The 20,072-nt window shown below is 40.3% G+C and overlaps 1 protein-coding gene across 6 annotated transcripts in view; it reads left to right on the top strand.

The window, feature by feature from the left end:
• trpm3 (transient receptor potential cation channel, subfamily M, member 3) overlaps positions 1-20,072 on the top strand; it is a gene marked incomplete at both ends in the record, with an annotated part of 154,429 nt that overhangs the window by 67,085 nt on the left and 67,272 nt on the right. For all 6 annotated transcript variants that reach the window (XM_080468014.1, XM_080468015.1, XM_080468013.1 and 3 more), the window contains one exon: positions 19,444-19,523. In XM_080468014.1, the coding sequence (XP_080324140.1) occupies positions 19,444-19,523 (80 nt within the window). The remainder of the gene's footprint in view (positions 1-19,443; positions 19,524-20,072) is intronic.

The following is a 20,072-nucleotide window of genomic DNA, read 5'->3' as shown; positions in this document are numbered from 1 at the left end:
CTGTGTGGCAATGGATCCAACGCCTCACCTTCCTGCATTCCTTTTTGGCTGTCTATAAAACTCTCTTTAGGTTTGATTTTGCCACACTGGACAGAGCTTTGTATTATAACTTGAAATCACAGAACTGGGTCTTTGGGAGTGCCTCCACTTATGAACTCATCTCTGGTTTTTGGTTCGGATAGAATCAGATCTGACAATCAATAGTGCCTGAAGTAAGATAGGAGAGCAATGGGAGTCTCACTTTCGTCACACATCTTATATGATGACAATAAAGGCATTCATTCATTCAGTTATGATATTGATTACCATTATTATATGATCATGGTGCATGTTATGAGAAGGTTGTTTTGCCAACTGTCTAAATCCAAGGAACACTGAAAAGCAACCACCCGGACGCATGCAGATGGTAACTACTAGAAGTAATAGTAAGATCTGATTGCACCCAGCAGATCAACATATACTCGTGTTCGTGTCTTTAAATGCCCTTGTGTTTAATGCAGACCTTGTTTGTAGACATCCTACTAACCCGTTTTGAAAATCTACTGCTCTCCGGACAAAGGAACTGCAGGACTGCAGCACTCTGATGGTTGACATGGAGTTTAACCTTGGAAATCACAGGCATGTGGTCTTTGGATAAATGGATAAATGGAGAGCAGAAAGCATGAGGGAAGATTATTGAGGAGAAAAAACCATAACTTAGACCTACTGCGTCATTTTTCACTGAAGCAATGGCTCTTTCATCCCCACCTCTAACAACCAATTTACACCATACACCCGACCTCCAACTGTCTCTGGCAGCAGGTCCAAGACTGACATGAAGCATTTTGCCGCTCTCTCTCTCTCTCTCTCTCTCTCTCTCTCTCTCTCTCTCTCTCTCTCTCTCTCTCTCTCTCTCTCTCTCTCTCTCTCTCGATTATGAGGGTCTGACTCAGTTTAGCAATCAGCCAAATTGCTTATTGATCAAAAGTGATACACGTAGCGGGAGTTCTGTAATTTAATCAGGTGTCAGGATGTGATTGTAAAATACCTAAGGTGTGAATTTGCTAGTATCTGAGGTTGGGGAAAGCCTAAATATACGGTGGCTGTGGCTTATTCATTTTTTAATTATGCATGGGGGTTGTTTTGCATGTGTGTTGTGAAATGATACTGATGACATGCCAGAGGAGGAAACCTGTCAGCTGTTCCCGCTGTGGTGAAAACAACAGGGAGACAGACAGAGAAATGGAGACAGATATTGTGTGTGTTTGCAACCTTTTCCTCAGAGTGTGACAGGGAATCTTTGTATATTTGTGTGACCGCACAGTTTCTGTGATTGTGATAAATGGATTCAGCTTCTCATTTCTGCCTCAGCACAGTAACCATAAATACATGTTTGCTGCAAATAAAAGCTGAAATCCATGCCACACTCCAAAATGAGAAATAGGGGTAGAGGAAATAATGCGTCTCGCTCTCTCTCTCTCTTTTCTTTTTTTTTTTTAACAAAGGCGCAATCTTAAAGCGAAGTCATTTCTTCCCCATTTATTTCAGTTTTGAGCTTTTCTCTCATAAAATCCCTTCATTTATTCCAATTACATTAACATTTTTCATCAGAGCTATTGATCACAAGACTACGTCCAATTACATCTCAAAAGCTATCGATGATTAAGTGTAAGAAAGGCGTCTGTGCTTCACAGTACGCCCGGCTGTTTCACAGTATTCAGAAAATCTTTTCAAGAATGTTACTGCTGCCGGGAGAACGGGGGCTTCCTCACAGCCGGAGTTTGAAATTCGCTAATGGGACCACATCTAAATCACTGTGTGACCGCTGTGCTGGTTTTGATATTAAAAATGAATTATTGGCCATGTACACTTGACCTGAGAAATACATCCATCATACACTGATGAAAGAGTGAGAACTTGGAAGGACAAAGTGAAACGTGAGGGAGGAGGACAGATAAGGTCACAGCCAATCAGTGCGTGCTCTCGTAGCACCGATCAATGTATTGCAAGTTTTTCATGAATCGGCCCTTGCGTTTCTTTATTTTTCTGTCGGTTTTCTCTCTGTTGTTTTTGCACACATTTTCAAACTGTCCATTGGCGAGAATGTAGTGGTCACACGAGAAGCAATTTCACAGTTGCTGGTCTGAACCTCCTCAGCACCTGAAACTTCATTACACTACAGTGACGTTGGTTTGTTGTACACGCACACAGAGGAACAAACAACACAGAACAGTGAAGTGCAACAGCTTGAAATGTGACACTCCATGATAATGGCTGCGGCATGCAAAGTGCCCCAGTCCAATTGACGGAGGTGTGGTAGAGCACAGATCACTTTGTGATTCAGCAAAAGGCAAAGACTGACATACACCGGTCCTAGAGGGAGAGACGTACAGCTTGACACTGAACTACTGCACATTTAGAAAGAGTGCAGAACTTTGCACCACATCTCTGTTTTTTTTATTTTCTGGGTTTGTTTTGTTTAACCACAGCAAGAAAATCCCTGGGCTTGGGGGCTTTCTCGAGAGAGTTTGCATGTTCTTAATGTCTTTGCATGGATTTTCTCCAGGTACTCCAAAATCCAAAAATATGATTTGACGCAATTGGTGCCTTAAAATTTGCTAAAAGGGGTGGATGTTATAGTCTGTATCTCTCACAGGTGTTTGACCTGTGATAGACCTGTCCAGGGTGTATTCTGCCTTAGTCCATAGCTGTCTAGCCCAAAGATAGATAAGTGGTATAGAAGATGGATGGGTGAACAAAAGTGATGTCAGGATTAAGATGACCACGGGTTCCTAACCTTTTCTTCTCTGAAACCTCATCAGGTTCACTCTAAAGAAAAGCCTCCCCTGTGACCTCTGACAGCCCCTCCAAAGGGATTGAGCCCCTCCAGATTGGGAACCACTGCTTTAACCCTTTATAACCTGGACTACCATGTGTACAGCTCTTTTAGTTCGATGTGACACATGTTGCTTCTCCATTTAGAATTTGATGTTAAATGATTGTGGCTTTTCCCACATGTATTTCAGCAGATCACAATGCATTTCATCAGGCACAGGTTCAGATATGTCAAAATGAAACTCTGCTGTGGCTTGATGTATGCATTATATGTATCAGCTTGGCCTGCCAGATCAACTTAGGGTCCTACAGTCACAGACAACATCTTCAACTATAGTTAGAAATGGAGTAATATGGCTGAAGTCTTTTCTCCCTGTGGGTTTTCTCTGTTACTCCAGTTTTCTCCCTAAGTCCAAAGACATCTGTATTGTTGTGATGGACTTGTGATGGACTTGCTGCCTTTCGCCCATGCTCAGCAAGGATCGACCTGCAACCATGGGATAGATGAAACATTAGAGAAAAGAGATGGACAAATTTCTTTTTTTTAGAGTTAGTCATTAGCTATTATTTGTGTTAGGGTGTCTTTCAACCAATATCTGACAAGTCACAGTTTGAGTTGATTCTCCCTCCATATTTGATTTTGCAATTGGCTTTAAGAAAAATTGACTCATCTGTCCAATCATCAGACAAATATTTATGTAGGTGCATGTTGTTGTTTTTTTAATTCTGCGACTCTATCAATATCAACCGTGTTTCTACAAACCAAACTTCATATAGACACTCACCATGTGGGGGATAGTATTCATTTAATACATCCTGATCCTCATGTCAAACTGTAATCACCTTTATCTATTTTTTATTTATTTAAATTTAATCAAATGAATTGATAGACGAGGAGTTTTGAAAGAAAAATTGTTTCAATATGGTTTTATATGTGCTTTTTAGGAAAAAAAACCATTGATCCTTTACTTGTTACTGATGCATGCATTCACTTACATGATAGTTGTTAATTCATCAATTTAATATTTAGGGACAAAATTATCACATTTCTACAAAATAAACAACGTCCAATGAGTGAGACTATCTGTAGTTGAATTGCTCAAAGCATAAACTAGAATGGAGAAGGAGAAAAATGTCACTTCAGGTCTCTGTGGGTTAAGAAGAGACTTAAACACCATCCACATTTCCTAGGGCATGCAGCTGATGAGTGTTGGAGGCTTCAAATCAACTTTCCAATCAGAGCAAAGCAGACCGAATTAAAAATGGCAACTTTAACCTTCATCTTAAGCAGCTAGCTCAGTATATCTGTGAAAAGCAACTTAATGCCACAAAAACAGTGAATTGCTGTGTCGGTTGCTGTCAAGTTTTCCATCCATCTTCCGTACCACTTTACCCACTGCATGTTCATGGAGTCTGGGGCTGAAGAGAAAGACAGGTTACACCCTGATCAGACCATCAGTCCTTCATAGGGAAAGTCACCAAATAAGAATGTCTTTGGACTGTGTGATGAAACCTGAATACCCGGAGAGAGACGCACAGGGAGAACATGCAAACTCAAGAAAAGATGGAAAAGCTCTCAAGCCCAGAATCACTGTGATGAGACACTGCTTACCACTGAACCACAGTACAGACTACTATACTAAAGGCACGTTTGTGACAAACTAAATCATGAATTGACTCTATATTTGGAACATCATTTGGCCTCCTGCTGTTTTTCAGTTGCAAAAAGCCAACAGTGCTAAATGTGTTTTACACTCTCCCATCAGTTTGAACTGAAATCTGAATCCGGAGATGCTGTGCAGCTGCAAGCATTTTATAGGATGCATTAATTAGCAACATTTAGCAACCGCCCTCTCAAGCGCGATGAGTCATCAGACATTTGACATAGATTTACAGAAATAGAAACATAGCAAATTTAAGGTGGAAATATCTGAGTACAAATTTTGACAATTGGTTGAAAGCCTTATTGTATAAATGTAAGGAAATCAGTCATGCAAATAAGGAGGATGTTGTTAAATTATAAAGCTTTACCACTTTACTTTTCATTTAGAAAAGAATACATGTATATAATACAGTAATCGCTTCCAATTACGATGAAAACACTGGTCTCGCTTAAGGAGAAACCCCCTGTTAGCGGCAAGAAATCACCTACCAAAGCCTGACTTAATGACCACCGTGCAGAAAACAGTTGACCTCTGGTCTGATCGCCACGCTGCATATTATACATTATGCACGTAATGAATTTCGTCACAACATGCTATAACAACAAGATAACAAACCGACACGGCACAGCGCATGCATCAGGCGGCACAGTGAAAATCAGTAAGACACAGCAGCAAACCTTCCCCGCTGCAGCACGACAACCCAACAGCTGTCTGAAAGTATCCAAAACCACAGCGTTAACACACCTGATGACACTGAAACACCCAACGTGAACTCATTTTCAAACTCCTGTTCTCTTAGTCTTTAGCCTCTTGAGTATTTCAAGGTCACACTATTTCTCCAGGCAACTCGACGCGTGTCAGTCAAACGGTGGCTAAATGAACTGGCAGGTGATCATTACATAGACTGCAGTTAACTGACTGGATGCTGTGCTTGTCATTCACTATTGCTTGTTGCCTCTTGCCTTTTCTTCACTCTTTCTGCCACAGTCTCATCTCTACTGATTTAAAGTTTGTCACTCCTCTGCCCTCATCATGCTGCAGACCTAATGGACACAACTTATCTCTCCTTAGCTCCATGGTCATCTTCCTCTCCATTTTCTTCATTTCTTTTTCTGTTACGTCCGCCTCATCTGTCTCTTAAGATTATTGTCTCCACTCCCTCCTCTCCCTTGCCATTGCTTGTCTCTGTTCACTTCCACACTTTAGTCTCTCCTGTGGTATTTTGACCATCACTTTCCCTCACACATTCTCACTCATACAGTACAAATCATCTCATATCCTCCCACTGCCTCTCTCATTGTGTACACTCTGTGTCCATCTTCTCACCATTAACTCCCCCACCTTCACCCCTGCCTCACCTCTTATCACTTCTACCACCTACCTTTGCTCCCATCTTCTCCTCTCTCAACCTTTATCCTTCCCTCTACCTCACCTCATGGTGACGTCCCCTCCCTCCCACCGAAAGCCTCCCCAAAGTGTGAACCTGTCTCCCACCGATCTCCCCCCTCTGTCACAGACAGAATGGCCATGCCAGTGTTGATTAGAGTCTGCATGGCCAGATGCTCAGCTTGGCTTAACGTAGGCCTGTGGGAAAGAGAGCTGCTTATTCTAGCCTCGGGAGATGGATTGAAAACGACGGGAGCTAAAACAAGCAAGCATTCTCTCATTATGCTCGCACATTCAACACACATGCACATGGACACAAGGAGGCAAACATCACACAGCAGTACCACACCGCAGAGCACAACAGATGCATGCAACAAGCACATTGTTAAAACCTTTTTCTTAATACATTTGTTGTGTATTTAATTATAATACAGCTGATAGTCAACCTGCTGTGGCTTTCCTCTTGAAAATTCAAAAACATGCCGCATACGTGGATAAATTCACATGTTGACTGCCATAAATTGAACTTCAACTCATTTATCCTTCGTGGAGTAAAGTATAACTTTCCTTCCATTAATGGCCCTATACTTATATTTCATGCTTCTTTTGTAGTCAGCCTTTATGTCTTGGGAAATGTATCTACATGAAAGATCAAGTGCTGCACAAATTATCATAAGAGGAACATAATGTGTAGAGCAGGGTTAGTGCAGATCACCATCTGGTGTGTGACGATCAAACCAGTAACAGTCTCATACGAACGCCATCTTTTCCAGCAATTATAAACCTATTTATATCACGAGTAAAAACTTGCTTTCCAGTCATTGCTGAGTGAACGAATACATATTTAAACTATGCAAGTTAGAATACCAGTTTGTGTCAGTGGGGATTTTTGTCAAGTGATTCATTGCCTTTAAATGTTCATTTAAAAGCTGTGGTTGGTTTTGTGAAGCAATTAGACTTTATTTTGGCTGTTTTTATAAATAACCACATAACCTTAGATGGAAGGGTTAACCCGAAGCCACATCAAATAGATTAAAGTTTAAAGCAAATTGAAAGTCAAGTCTCTCACTTCAAATCCAAGTTGAGATTAGATTAATTTCTTAAATCAAAAAGGGAAACATTTTATTTTTTCAGTCCATTCTGAGCTCCATTTTCACATAAAATTGTATTTATTGCATTCATGTTACACTGTGATTTACTATTACTTTCTGAGAACATATTTCTCAGCAGAGAGTATGTGTAGGTTGATTTCACAGAAAGCCATTAATATATGAAGTGTTGAGGAGTTTGATGTATTATTATTGAAGGTTGGTTGAGGATTTCAATTAAATATTACATAAATCAAGCTTAGCACATACAGAGTTGAATGAAATAGAAATACTACTTTAAAGGTTTTACTATCCACTGTCCTGGAGGACACCACATAGCTACAGAAAAACCTATAAATCATACTTAAGTTGCTCCATAAATCGTAGTGCGACCTGGAGTAAAATACTTCATTGGGATGGCTGACATCCCATTACATATGATTTGAATCAAGGTCTCCTCAATACCATTCAGTTGAAAGGTTGCACACAGATGTGGACACAGATGTGGTTCTCAGCTTTTTAAAATATAGATAATTTAGCTGCATTTGATTACCTTAAACTCTGTGACTAGAAATGAATGTGTTAAGTAGGAAACAGTTTAAAATTGATGGGCAGATTTATGGCCTCTTGTGTTACATCTATAAAAACTAAAACAGGGTTAAAATGTGTTCAAATATTTATGTAAGCTTCAGCTGCTTCAGTCTCCTGCATGGATTTCTTTTGAAAAGCAGTTGTTGTGGAGGGAATGAGAGCCAATTTGTGAAAAGTGAAAAGTGCCTTTTTTGCCTATTTTTTGGCAGGGGAATGTCGTATTTGCAGTTAAGTGAAAAGCCAAAAAATAAACGTTGGCTTGTTGTTCAGCGCCTTGACTTTGTATTGAGGCTTACCATATTGTGTCTAATCAAAATATATAATATTAATCGTACATAACAAAAGTCTATTTTTGAAATTTAACCCAGCTTGTTTTTATTTGGTTGGTTCATGGTAATAATTGGACCTCACGATCAGTGCCATGCAGCTCACCTATATGGGTTGGGTGTTGTGTTGTGGGTTTACCACATTTCATGAAACTGAACCAATGAGGTGTCTTTTTAATGTTTGGTTCAAATGTTCATTGTGAACATTGCGACCATTCGCCCCTTCTGATTAATCCTGGTCAGGATTGAGTGTTTCGCTTCACACACCAGGCGGAAACTGTCACATTGATTATGTTGTGTATTGTCCAATTCAATACTTGTGAAAACTATTGAGCCAGTAGAGTTTCATTTCGTCTACCAAACTGGAAATGCTGCTTATCTGTGGTATAATTGTTGTTTTAGGCAAAAGTTCTGCCAGCGTTGTTCACTTTGTATTCATATACGGTCTGTAGTACTTGTACCTGAGTTTCTGACTAATTGGGTCAAAGAAGGAAAAGCCCTCTTGCCCATTGGGACCATTGGAAAAACAAAAACACAGACGCAGCCCTTGTAAATCAGCTCACATACAGCATTGACATTTATTCCGGGTTATACTTTAAATTGCTCTGAATCTACAATGTGCTGGAATAAGCATATGTGTGTTTGTGGCCCATGGCTACCCTGCAGGAAGATAAACCCAGCATCTTTCTGTGTTCAGGTCAGTGAGTGTCAGGTTACTTCACTTGCATAAATGGTTCCTCCTCTTGGCGGGACTGCATTTATAGAAGCATTGACCTCGTCACTAAAGCAAGCATTAACATGAAGCTGCGATCGGTCTTTGAGGATCTGGATCAAACGTTAAATCGCCGTTTACCAGTGCATTGACTTGCACAAGATAGGCTATCTTGTGAAGGTCATATTGGCTATCTGAGGGATTAGTTATGGTGTGCATGGTTTGCTTCTAGCTGCTCTTGAAGAAAAGAGAGTAGGGATAAATAGGGACTCGGAGTGACATATAGTGGATTAAGTGGAATAGTGGGCTGAGATGGAAGGTGACTGGCTCTGTTTTAAGTCTGCTGTGGACATCATGGGTCCACATTCAGGTAAAGAAACCAATCTTTGAAACAGTTAATTAAGGTCAGCTTGGTTGTTGACTTACCACTCAGTAACTTCTTGAACTAATAGTCCAGTGTCCCCCTATAATACATTATAGTCTCTTTTATGCCAATTATATATTTAAACCAACTCCGTCATCACATTCTTTTCTGCCCAAATGTCATTAATGGGTAAAAGCATCCTCTTCACGCCCAGTGTATTTAGTCTTATCCATTAGGTGGAGAATTTGAGTGTACGGTTCCCATCAAGTCCATTAGAGGCTCATTAGGGAGAAAATCCTTCATTTGCATGAGTGGGGCAGAATTTACTGTCAGCAGCTGCAGTCATTGATTTTCTAATGTGTTCACAGATAACTTGACATCTTAAAGCATAAAATATTTTTAACAGTGTCTTTTTGTTACTGTCACTGTACGGAGTACATAAGGATGCCACGATATCAGACTTTCATTTCAGGCTAGGTATGGGCTACGAATACCACAATAACAATATTATCACAGCATTAGTTGAACATGATTATTTATGATATACGTAAACTTTTATAAAAAAGACAGCATAGGAACAGAATGCAACTCAAAATTTTAAGTTTAACAAAAGACTCAAGCTTTATTAGACTGAGAGTAGATCATTGATTAGTAACCTGAGAGCCATGTGACTCTGCTGGTTGACATCTCAAACTCATACTGAGTTTATGCTCAAACATATCAGATTGTTACGGCGAATTTAGCTGAATTTGGCAGAAATTAAGAAAATGCAATATGGGAGATTATCTGTCACAAATTCATAGCTGCAGAAAGATTGAAGAAGAGGTACAACAAAAGCATCTGCAAATAAAAGTTGTGGAGAGCCAGGCGAGGAAATGTGTCTTAGCCCAATAACAACAGTATCATGACTAAAGTGACTTCAAGTGCAATAAAAACAGATATGATCATAAACAACGCTGCTTTGTTCAGGTCTTTTAAGTCACATGAAGCATTGTACATTCATCTATTAGCAGTTGTGTCAAAAAGTGTTTGCCCTCTCCCGATTTCTTATTTTTATGCATGTTGTCACAATTAGATGTTTCAGATTGTCAAAAAAATTTGAATATTTGTCAAAGACAACACAAGTAAACACAAAATGCAGTTATCAGATGAAGGTTTTCTTAATTAATGTGCCTGTGTGAAAAAGTGATCCCTCCCTAAACTTAATAACTGGTTGGGCCACCCTGAGCAGCAACTACTGCAATCAAGCATTTGCGATAACTTGTAATGAGTCTTTTACAATGCTATGGAGGCATTTTGGCCCCATCATCTTTGCAGCATTGTTGCTTTTCAGCCACATTGGAGGGTTTTCAAACATGAACCGCCTTTTTAAAGTCATGCCACAGCGTCTCAATAGAATTCAGGTCAGGACTTTAAACAGGCCACTCCAATGTCTTCATATAGTATGTCTTCAGCCATTCAGACGTGGACTTGCTGGTAAGTTTTGGATCATCATCCTGCTGCAGAATGCCAGTTCATCCAGCTTGGCCAGACGTTGTCCTTCAGGACTTTTTGGTTGACAGCAGAATTCATGGTTCCATTTATCACAGCAAGTTTTTCAGGTCCCGAAGCAGCAAAGCAACCCCAGACCATCACACTACCACCACCATATTTTAGCCTTGGTATGATGTTCTTTATCTCAAATGCAATGTTACTTTTACGCCAGATGTAATGGGACACACATCTTTCAAGAAGTTAAACTTTGTCTCGTCAGATGTTGATGTTTTCCGGTAAAATTGAGATGAGCCTTAATGTACCTTTTGCTTTAGCAGTGGATTTCGTCTTGGAACTCTGCCAGGCAGGCCATTTTTGCCCAGTCTCTTTCTTATGGTGGAGTCATGAACACTGACTTTAACTGTGGTGAATGACTCCTGCAGTTCTTTGGATGTTGTTGTGCCATCTTTTGTGATCTCTTGGATGAGTCATCGCTGTGCTCCTGGGGTAATTTTGGTCGGCTGGCCACTCCGGGGAAGGTTCACCACTGTTTCAGGTTTTCACCATTTGTGGATAATGAGTCTCACTGTGGTTCACTGGAGTCCCAAAGCTTTAGAAATTGTTTTATAACCTTTTCCAGACTGATAGATCTCAATTACTTTCTTTGTCATTTGTTCCTAAATTTCTTTGGATCTCGGCATGATGTTTAGGTTTCAAGGATCTTTTAGTCTTCCTCACTACTATTCAATTGATTTCTTGATTGAGAACAAGTCTGGCAAGATAAATTGAACTCAGTTGTGATAAACCACATTTCAGACATTGCTGCTCAGGGTGGCCCAACCAGTTATTAGGTTTAAGGCCAATTCATACTCCATAAGAACAAGAAGAAAGTTCAGCACTCGGGGGTCCTGCCGAACAAAAATGACGTCATTTTCGTCGGCCAACTCCCTCTGGCCAAAGAAATTTGGTTCGGCTGTGCCAGCCATCCTGGCCGAACTCTGTGGGTGCCGCACTGCCGAAACTTCGGCACTGCCATGTGCTGTGCATGCGTGTTCCAGCTCTTTAATGACTATCAGTCATATTTTAATGATATTTAGCTTGTTAGCTCGCTACTGTTTGAGCCCCGCGGCTCGTTAACATATCGGAGGCGGACTTACATGATGCACCTGAACGCATCAGTAAAAGCTGTCAGCTCCTGCAGTTAAAACCAGACAACATGGCGGCTCGGACAAAAACTCTCTTTTATTACTGAAACAGTTCAGAGAAATGTATTTCTGAAAGTATTAGAGGAGAGAAATAAGCTGTGCAGTAGAAAAATTAAAACGGCGCTTCACAGACGCGTGGCTGTTGTGAGGGGGCGGGGCCTGCGAGTTTGACAGCTTCTTATCGGAGTATGGACAGCATGTTTTTCGTCAGCTGGCTGACGTCACTGCCGAATTTTCTTCTTTTTCTTATGACTCCTAAATGGGAGTATGCAGGGGCTTTTAGGGGGCTCTCACTTTGTCACACAAGGCCATGTAGGTTTGGATTTTTTTCTCCCTTAATAAAGTAAACCTTCATTTAAAAACTGCATTTTGTGTTTACTTGTGTGGCCTTTGACTAATACTCACATTTGTGTGATGATCTGAAATATTTAAGTGTGACAACCCTGCAAAAAATAAAAAAATAAAAAATCAGGAAGGAGGCAAACACTTTTTCACACAACTGTACTCCTTCCTGTATTTTATGTGATCGATTGTCCCATATTTATGAATGCTAATGCACTATATAGATATGCACTATATGTTATTTTGTGCGTCTGTCTAAGAGTTGTTCTTGATTGCAGTCCGTGAGTAGATCAGCTTCCACATGCGTGTGTGTTCAAACTCAAGGTCACACCCATTTTTATATGCAAAAACCTTTAGAACATCAGACCTTCAGTATTTAAGTGGCATTGTGTCACTTGCAAAATTTTATCATGTGTACATTTTTAACACTAATTAATTGCTATTATTCATTACCATAACTAATGGCGGTATCCAGACAATGCATTTATTCACTGCAACACATGGACCAAAGGCAATAGAACAGGGACCAGTAATAAATAATGCTAGCCTAAGAAAATGATGATAATGACATCAGAGAATACAATGATGTTTGCTTATTTGACCGAACTGGTATGGCTGCTCAACCTTAATTCTAATTGTGCCATCTAATTCTGGGATATTACATGTGATTACGATTTTTTGGTCATTTTCAAGCTTTCAACTGGACAATGAATTAAAAATGGGAATAATTAAAGAAAAACCATGTAATTATCACAGATTTTTGTTGTTGTTGTAAAGGAATAATACACATTATATTCAGTCATGATACTCAAACTGCAGCAGCATTACACTACAATTTCTGTACAAAGGCAGGCCATGTGTCGTATTATACCGTTGTGTGTTGTCCCACTCGGTTATTTGGGCCTACTAGTTAAGCATATCTGACAGGTGTGAAAAGTGCATATCGATTATTCTGTGATTTTATTGTCAAATGAGTAACATTGTGCCCTAAAGCAGTTTTGCTGCTGAGTTCCATGTGGTTGACACTCGGTTTATTGGGGATTAATGCTCAGAGGCGTCATCAATTATCGTTAATATGCTGTCTTTGCTTTGGCAGAAATGAGTGAGTGTCTCAGATGGTAAAAAGAACTTAGAATGCAAATGTTGTTTATCTCGGAACAACTGTTATTTATATACAGCAACAGTTTATATTAAGGTAATATTGGATGTTAATGTGGGTATATATCTGTTTGTGTGGAGCCCTTCCTCGCAATACCCCAGAGAAAAAAAACAAAAATAGAAATTTACAACCATGCAGTCATCGCTGCTTACTCATAGGTGCATGTTTGTGAGTCTGTCTGTGTGTGGTCTTGTCAGATGTACACACACCTACCTCTTTTGCCTCGCAGCATCTGGATGGACTCAGGTGCACCCCTCTAAGCTTTCTGTTTGTCATAACACTGAATACATTAAGGATTTTACTTGCACCACATTTGGAGAAGCAGTCCTTTTTGTTGGATGATTTTGCTTAGTTAAACAGTTTTGTATGTGTAGCTTGCGTGCTTGTTTTACACTACATCAAATCATCTCGGTTGAGACGGCTAAAATCAACACTAATAAGGACAGTCGCCACTTTTTAGGTAAATAGGTGTTTTAAGGTCAGGCACAGATTGCATATGAATAGGAGTAAGGTTTAGGCAAATCGTAGTTACAGTTGAGATTAGATAAATTCTGCATAACAGCAGGGTTAGGGTTCTGCATGGCAATTATTGTTTCAACAAGGTCATGAATACATAATGTGTGTGAGTGTTTGTGTTCAACATTAACAAAGGATACCATTTTTAGAAAGGACAGTTTTTATTTTGTTTCCTTGCTGCCTGTGCATTGTTCACTTTCATTTATTTCATTGTTGTCTTATGTGCCCAGTTTATTTGCATCTCCAGATAATTTTTACTGAACTGTAGTGTATCCAGATTGGCTCATTTTATTGATGAAAATAGGTCAGAAGTGACACTTTGTACAGTAAAAAAAAAAAAAAAAGTGCACTGGGGAAACAATCATGCTTAAACCTGTATGTGTCATTTAGGGCAAAATAAGAATGGTGAAGAGGCTAGACAAGTGTCATGTTGGTCCACCTAATAGGCTGTCTTGCCATTCAGACTCTCCCTTCGGTCTTGATCTCTGACAGAAACGCAGCTGAGGGAGACGTCGCGCACACTTTCTCTCAGTCCAACTAATTTGAAGCTAAAGTAGGTGAGGTCTTGTAAAGTGAAGGACACCCACTTAATTATCTTAAGTGCACTGTCTCTGGGGAACGATGCAGACTTTTCAATATTATTTTGTTTTGGAAGGGTCAGACGCGACTGGCATCACATACAGATACTGTAATTGATGAACTGCATCTCAATGTGAGATTTCTAAAATGTTTTAATTTTACTTCTCAGCCTGGGCTATGAGAGCTTGGGAGTGGGGAGGAGATTGTTAGGCACCAGTTGAACACATGCCTATGCCACTGTGAATACACACACACATTGACACACACTTACAGACACACTCTGGCAGTCCTCGGTCCCAGAGTGGGTCAGTTGGCTGTGGACAGAGAGACAGGCAAATCATATTTGGTGTGATGAGATTAATTTAGATTACATCTTTACTGGGGATCATGCTTCTAAAATCCCGATCAATATTGACTGTGAAGGAAAATCTGCAAAGATGCAGCTCGTCAAACACAGGTGAGTCAAGATAAGATGTGTGTGCTTCCGGCTCTTTGTCATATAAATTATCACAGCTTGTCATTGGTACACTTGATGTTTGGTTAGACATAATCAGGCTTCTCGGTCAGTTTTTTTCAGTCTTTCATTTGTGGAACTCTGGTTCTGGTTCTGGTTCTGTTCTATGTGTTTGTGCAGGAATGGGTCTTTTTGTGGGTGATTTTTGACCAGCAAGAAAAGAGTAACTGACATGTGCATTAGGTTAAGTAGTTCTTAACATCACAATATCAGGATTAACTAAATCTTTAGCATGCAAAAACATGGCGTAATTGTGGTTGTGTCCTCTTCTTTTAAAAGTCAATGAAAACTAAGGAACTGTCCTGATGTGCATGAAATCAAAGTGACCTTAAAAAAGGGATCAAACGACACTCCTGTTCAGCAGCCGTGAATCTTTTTCACTGATAATTTCATCTCTGAACTGCATGTGGGGCTAAATTAATTGTGACACAATTGAAAATGTCTACAAAAAGGAAAAGATAAAGTGGCACAAAAGAATAAGTGATGGTGATCTATTAAATGTGAAAAACATACTTTGTATTAAATTCAGGCCGGCTGCCCTCGTGCTCACCTGTATGATCATAAGCTGAGCCATTCATGTTGGTTCAAGGGAAAAGAGAAGAAAACGGGATAAGGAAAGGGACAGAGTGGAAAGATTAGGCTGTTGATTGGATATGGTTCTCAATTCAGCTCCCTGCCAGTGCCAATAACAAAGAGACGATACAATAGTGAAGCCGTGGGAAGAGAGGACAGGGAGAAGAGGCTGGAGGTGGCTGAGGTTGAGCTTAATGGAGTCAAGGCCCTTGCTGTCAGAGGCTGCTCACTTGCACCACAGTCATCCCCCCCCCCCCCCCCCCCCCCACACACACACACACACACACGCGCAAGAATCAATTTACTTGTTTGCCAGACAGCTGGTGTGTTTGTGTGTGCATGTGACTGTGCCCCAGTGATAAATCTTAATTACACAATGGAGTGCAGGCCATGTGCCATCTCATCATACCATGTCAAATCTCATAAGCGACACTAAAGCGAGTGAGTGAGGAAGAGCCAGAGAGGTGCAACAGTGTGAGGTAGACGGATCGAGAGGGAAAGTGTTGCATATCATATCTAAAGAAGAATGACGGCGGAGCAGCTGTCAGGATGGAGGAAATCATTCGCTACAAAAGGGAACTGAGTTCCAGCTTTGGATGTATTGGAGTAACAGACATATCTTTGCTAGAGGTTTTCCTTCAGAACATTAAAGAGTTGTTTTTTTTTCTTTTATGTGCCTGCTAGTGATTTTCCCTTCAGGTCTGTCAATAATAATAAAGTTTTAAAGCTTCTCTTGCTCCTGTTGCCAATAAATAGACTTAAAATCCAATGCTGTATCCATCGAACGGATCTATTTTGTTCCAGAAGTCGCTGGCGGATGAATACACAGTTTTAGCATGTCAGAGAAATAATGGGGCTGGGGCGTTGTTGTGGGCCGCTGAGTCATCGTGGCCAGGGTGAGCTGTAAAAGCAGCCCCCTCTGCCCCACAGAGTAATGGTTAATCGTGGGAAGTCTGGTGTTAGGGTAAGTGTGCCTGTGTGCAGGCCTGGCCTGGTTGTGGACAGTTACGGTGGGTTTTTGCGTGCCTCGGTGTGACAGGGCCAGTCAGGCGGATGGGGCGTGTGTTGTTGTAGCTGTGACAGCGAGGAAAGCCCTGTACAAGCAGCTCTCAGCTCTGCTGGCTGGGAGGAGGGCAGGGGCAGCTCTCCCAGAGTAAAGAGCAGAAAAAAAGCGCTGCCCTTTTGTTTTCACGGCTGTTGTGTTTCCCTATGGCGTGGATTTGAGAGTCTGCCCCGGGGTGCCCTCCTTGTTGTCTGAATGTCCCTTTGTGACATTTGGTCCTGTTTCGGACCCTTGGTGTCGCCACAAAACCCCACACGGACACTTCCTGGAATGGCGGAGTTGACCCAGGAAGCACAACCTTTGAACCTTATAGTGCTGAGTGGACAAAATTAGATTAGTAAATGGAAGAATATGTAAAAAATGTAAAGATTCCGTGACACAATGCTGAACTCTTTTGAAAGAGGTGAATGTTTCAGAATTCTTTTTTTCCTTGTCAAACAGGATTCAAGAGAGAAACTTTACAAAACCTTCCAGACCTGGTGTATTTTTCATTTGGTAATACAGAAAGTGTATTGTGAGGTTTAGCACTAGAATAGGATTTGAAAATAAAATCTGCAATATGCTCCCAGTCAATGTTTTTTTTTTTTTTCTGAAGCCCTGTTATGAAAATACTGTTATGCCAGTCTGGTGAGGAATCAAACAACCTTCAAAAGTTGGTATTGTTGAGCCTCTTTTATTGCTTTCCGTAGAAGTGCTTCAGAGAGCAGGAACTGTTTTCCATCTCGGCGAAAGTGCAAACTGCTTTTATCAATGCAAACTTTTCTAAAACGATTAGTTTTGCACACTCAGTTCTCAGAAACAGGAAGGTTGTGCACCGGCACACTAGTCCAGCGGTCAAGGCAACGTTCTTGATAAGGGGACGCACCAGTGACGACATAGGAGACATAGAGCTGAATACTAAAGAGTCACAACAAAAAACACTAAGATGGAAAAGGTTTTTCATTACAGTACATTATAAAATCTATAATTGCAAATATGAGCACAAGACTTTGAACGTGTAAAACAGGCCACGTGGTTTTTCATTAATATTCACAGAATAGCACATCTGTGTATTATTCTACAGACCAATATTGAATTAACTTCATTCAAAGAGATAAAATATGATTATTTGTATGAAGCATAATTAGATTACTAGTCAGGAATCATTGCTGGAAGCTGACTGTAGCTCCTACTTCATATATTTCCTCTTACTCTCTTTACCTTGTGCTTTGTGTTCACCTGCAAACAATTAGCTGCAGTAAATGACCAAGATATTTTGGGAATTGTCATTTACTGCACTGATAAACTAATGTTTCAGATTTCAAATTCTTTATTCATGGCAGTCAACAAAGGAGTGTTTTTTCACAGTTATACTGCTCACTGCTCAATTGAATGCTTAAACTATAAACGTCTGTGCTTGTTTGCTAAAAATATCTTCTACTTTATAGTTAGAAGACAATAATCATTTTTGATTTTTAAATGTTACATCACATAATGTTATGGTGTCCGTACTTGTCTTGTCAACACTGCCTCTTAAAAGAGCTTTTCATTCTGACGCAGTACATGAAATTTTTAAAGCCACTTTGCAGCACTTTCTATTTCCTTTTAGGTAAAACCTCATGCCTAATTTTGGTTTGTAGTGTACTCACATTTTCAGTTGAGAAACATCTAATAAAGTGACTGAATTGAAGAAAACCCAACCTAATCTGAACAAAATAAAAGGCAGATTGTGTACTTGGCTTCCTCCCGCTGTTATACCTCAACATTACTAGTTTTGCTAATGCCACCATTAAAGGAGCTGAATTACTTTATAAGAAATAGAGAGATGCTGCTGCAGAGATGTTCTCTTCTGCAGCAGCATCCTGATGGAAATCAGACCTGCATGGAAGCAGATGCTCCTAAAAACAGCATTGGCTTGTCTGACTTTTAGTGTTGTGGTGGGATTTCTACAGCAAATATCAGAGGAGATTCAGTTTAGAATCTCGGCTTGTGACATTTCGTGGTACCTGTTAGCCAGCGAACTCTTATCTGTTGCCAAACGCAACACTATTACTTACAGGTCACTGTAAACTCCTGCAGAGACTGTATAGTGCAGTCGCAGCGCTTGTTGATTGCTGATAAAACTCACATTGGCAACAATGATATCCAGTATTGCACTACTTTTAGCTGAAACAAGCACATTTTATTTTACACTTTTTCTTTTATTATACAGCACAGGATACATTTTTTTGTTCCTAATGGCTCCATGAGGAGTTTGGTACATACAGCATATTGTGTCCTCTATGGAATTGTGTTTGTTTATACTGTACCAAGGATGTATGCCTTCCAGTATATACTGTATGCATGCATGTGCATATGTATGTGTGGAAACGCAGATGTGTATTACTTTCTAATCCTGTGCTGCATCCCTCGGTGGTTTCACAGAGTCTTATTGGGCGGGATGTCTGCAGCAGGATAATTGGCTCCAGTCACTCATTCTGTCACTCAGACCTGCAGCAGATGTGACTTAGAAGCATTGCAGGCAGAAAAAAAAAACCCACTTCACCAGCTGCACATACAGAAATACCAGCCTACACTTTTACCTATAAATGTGCACACATACATGCAGTGTGCGTACACACACTCAGCGGGTTACGCATTCAGGTTTCTGAGGACTGGGACTCTGACATAATTTACTGCCTCAGTGGCTCTAACATCCGCTTCCTCTTTCCCAGCTCTTCATCTCATCCGGTTTGGGCTGCAGTCTTCAAATAACATTAAACATTGCTGTCAGTGTCTTCAGCATTTGAATTACGTGTGAAAGACTGCACATCTAGGCTGCGTGTGTTTACATTGTGTTTTAGTGCACACATCATTTTGCAAGTGTAATTTTTATTCCTAAACTGGGCTCTGAAAGACACTGATGAGTTTATGGAAGAACCTTTGAGACAAAAGATCCAATATTTCACGCTCTGCTTTCCAAGCCCTGACACCTTCTGACTTCTTGAGCATTGTGAACCTCTCACTGCTATCGACTATCACTTCTCCAAGGTCAATCCACGCTTCTCATTATTTTACAAAGACTGACTGATTTCTTTTGTCATTTTTCTCTGCAGGCACAGAAATCGTGGATAGAAAGGGCATTCAGCAAGAGAGAATGTGTTCATATCATAGTGAGCGCCAAAGACCCCCATAGGTGAGTACAATGTGTGTCTGTGGGAAATGGCACTGCTTGTGTTACTGTGCTTTTGTGTAAATCACATAACTGATTATTCAAACTCTTCAACTGTATTCTGGATTGAAAAGCACAGCATCTTTTTCTTCCTAATTATTGAAAAAAATTACCCATAATGATGTGACAGTCCACCTCCCACAGAACAGTTTAAAAGCCCTGATTGAATACTGACCTTTTAAAACAAGCCTTGGAGTAGCACTGACATTGACTTCAATTTACATCTATCCTAGATTGTCTCGATTAATGAGACACAATTTTAAGGTTACATGTTTAATCCAGAAATGGCTTAGCCTAGTTTAGCTGCTTTATTGTCATCTGTGAAGTTCAAGCAAGTTAATGAGGACAAAGAACTATTTATATTATTTTGAAATACTGTTCATTCAAGATAGAACCAACACTCACCATTTAGCCATCAGTGCTTCACATTACTTAAAATGTCCAAGTGAAAACAGATGAAGATAGATATCGAACTACCAACCTAAGGATTGTATGACAACCCACTCGACCCCG

Source organism: Lipophrys pholis, assembly GCF_963383615.2.
Source record: "Lipophrys pholis genome assembly, chromosome: 7".
NCBI classification, from domain to species: Eukaryota; Metazoa; Chordata; class Actinopteri; order Blenniiformes; family Blenniidae; genus Lipophrys; species Lipophrys pholis.
Note: the sequence above shows the minus strand (reverse complement) of the source record. Positions and strands in the feature narration are given on the sequence as shown.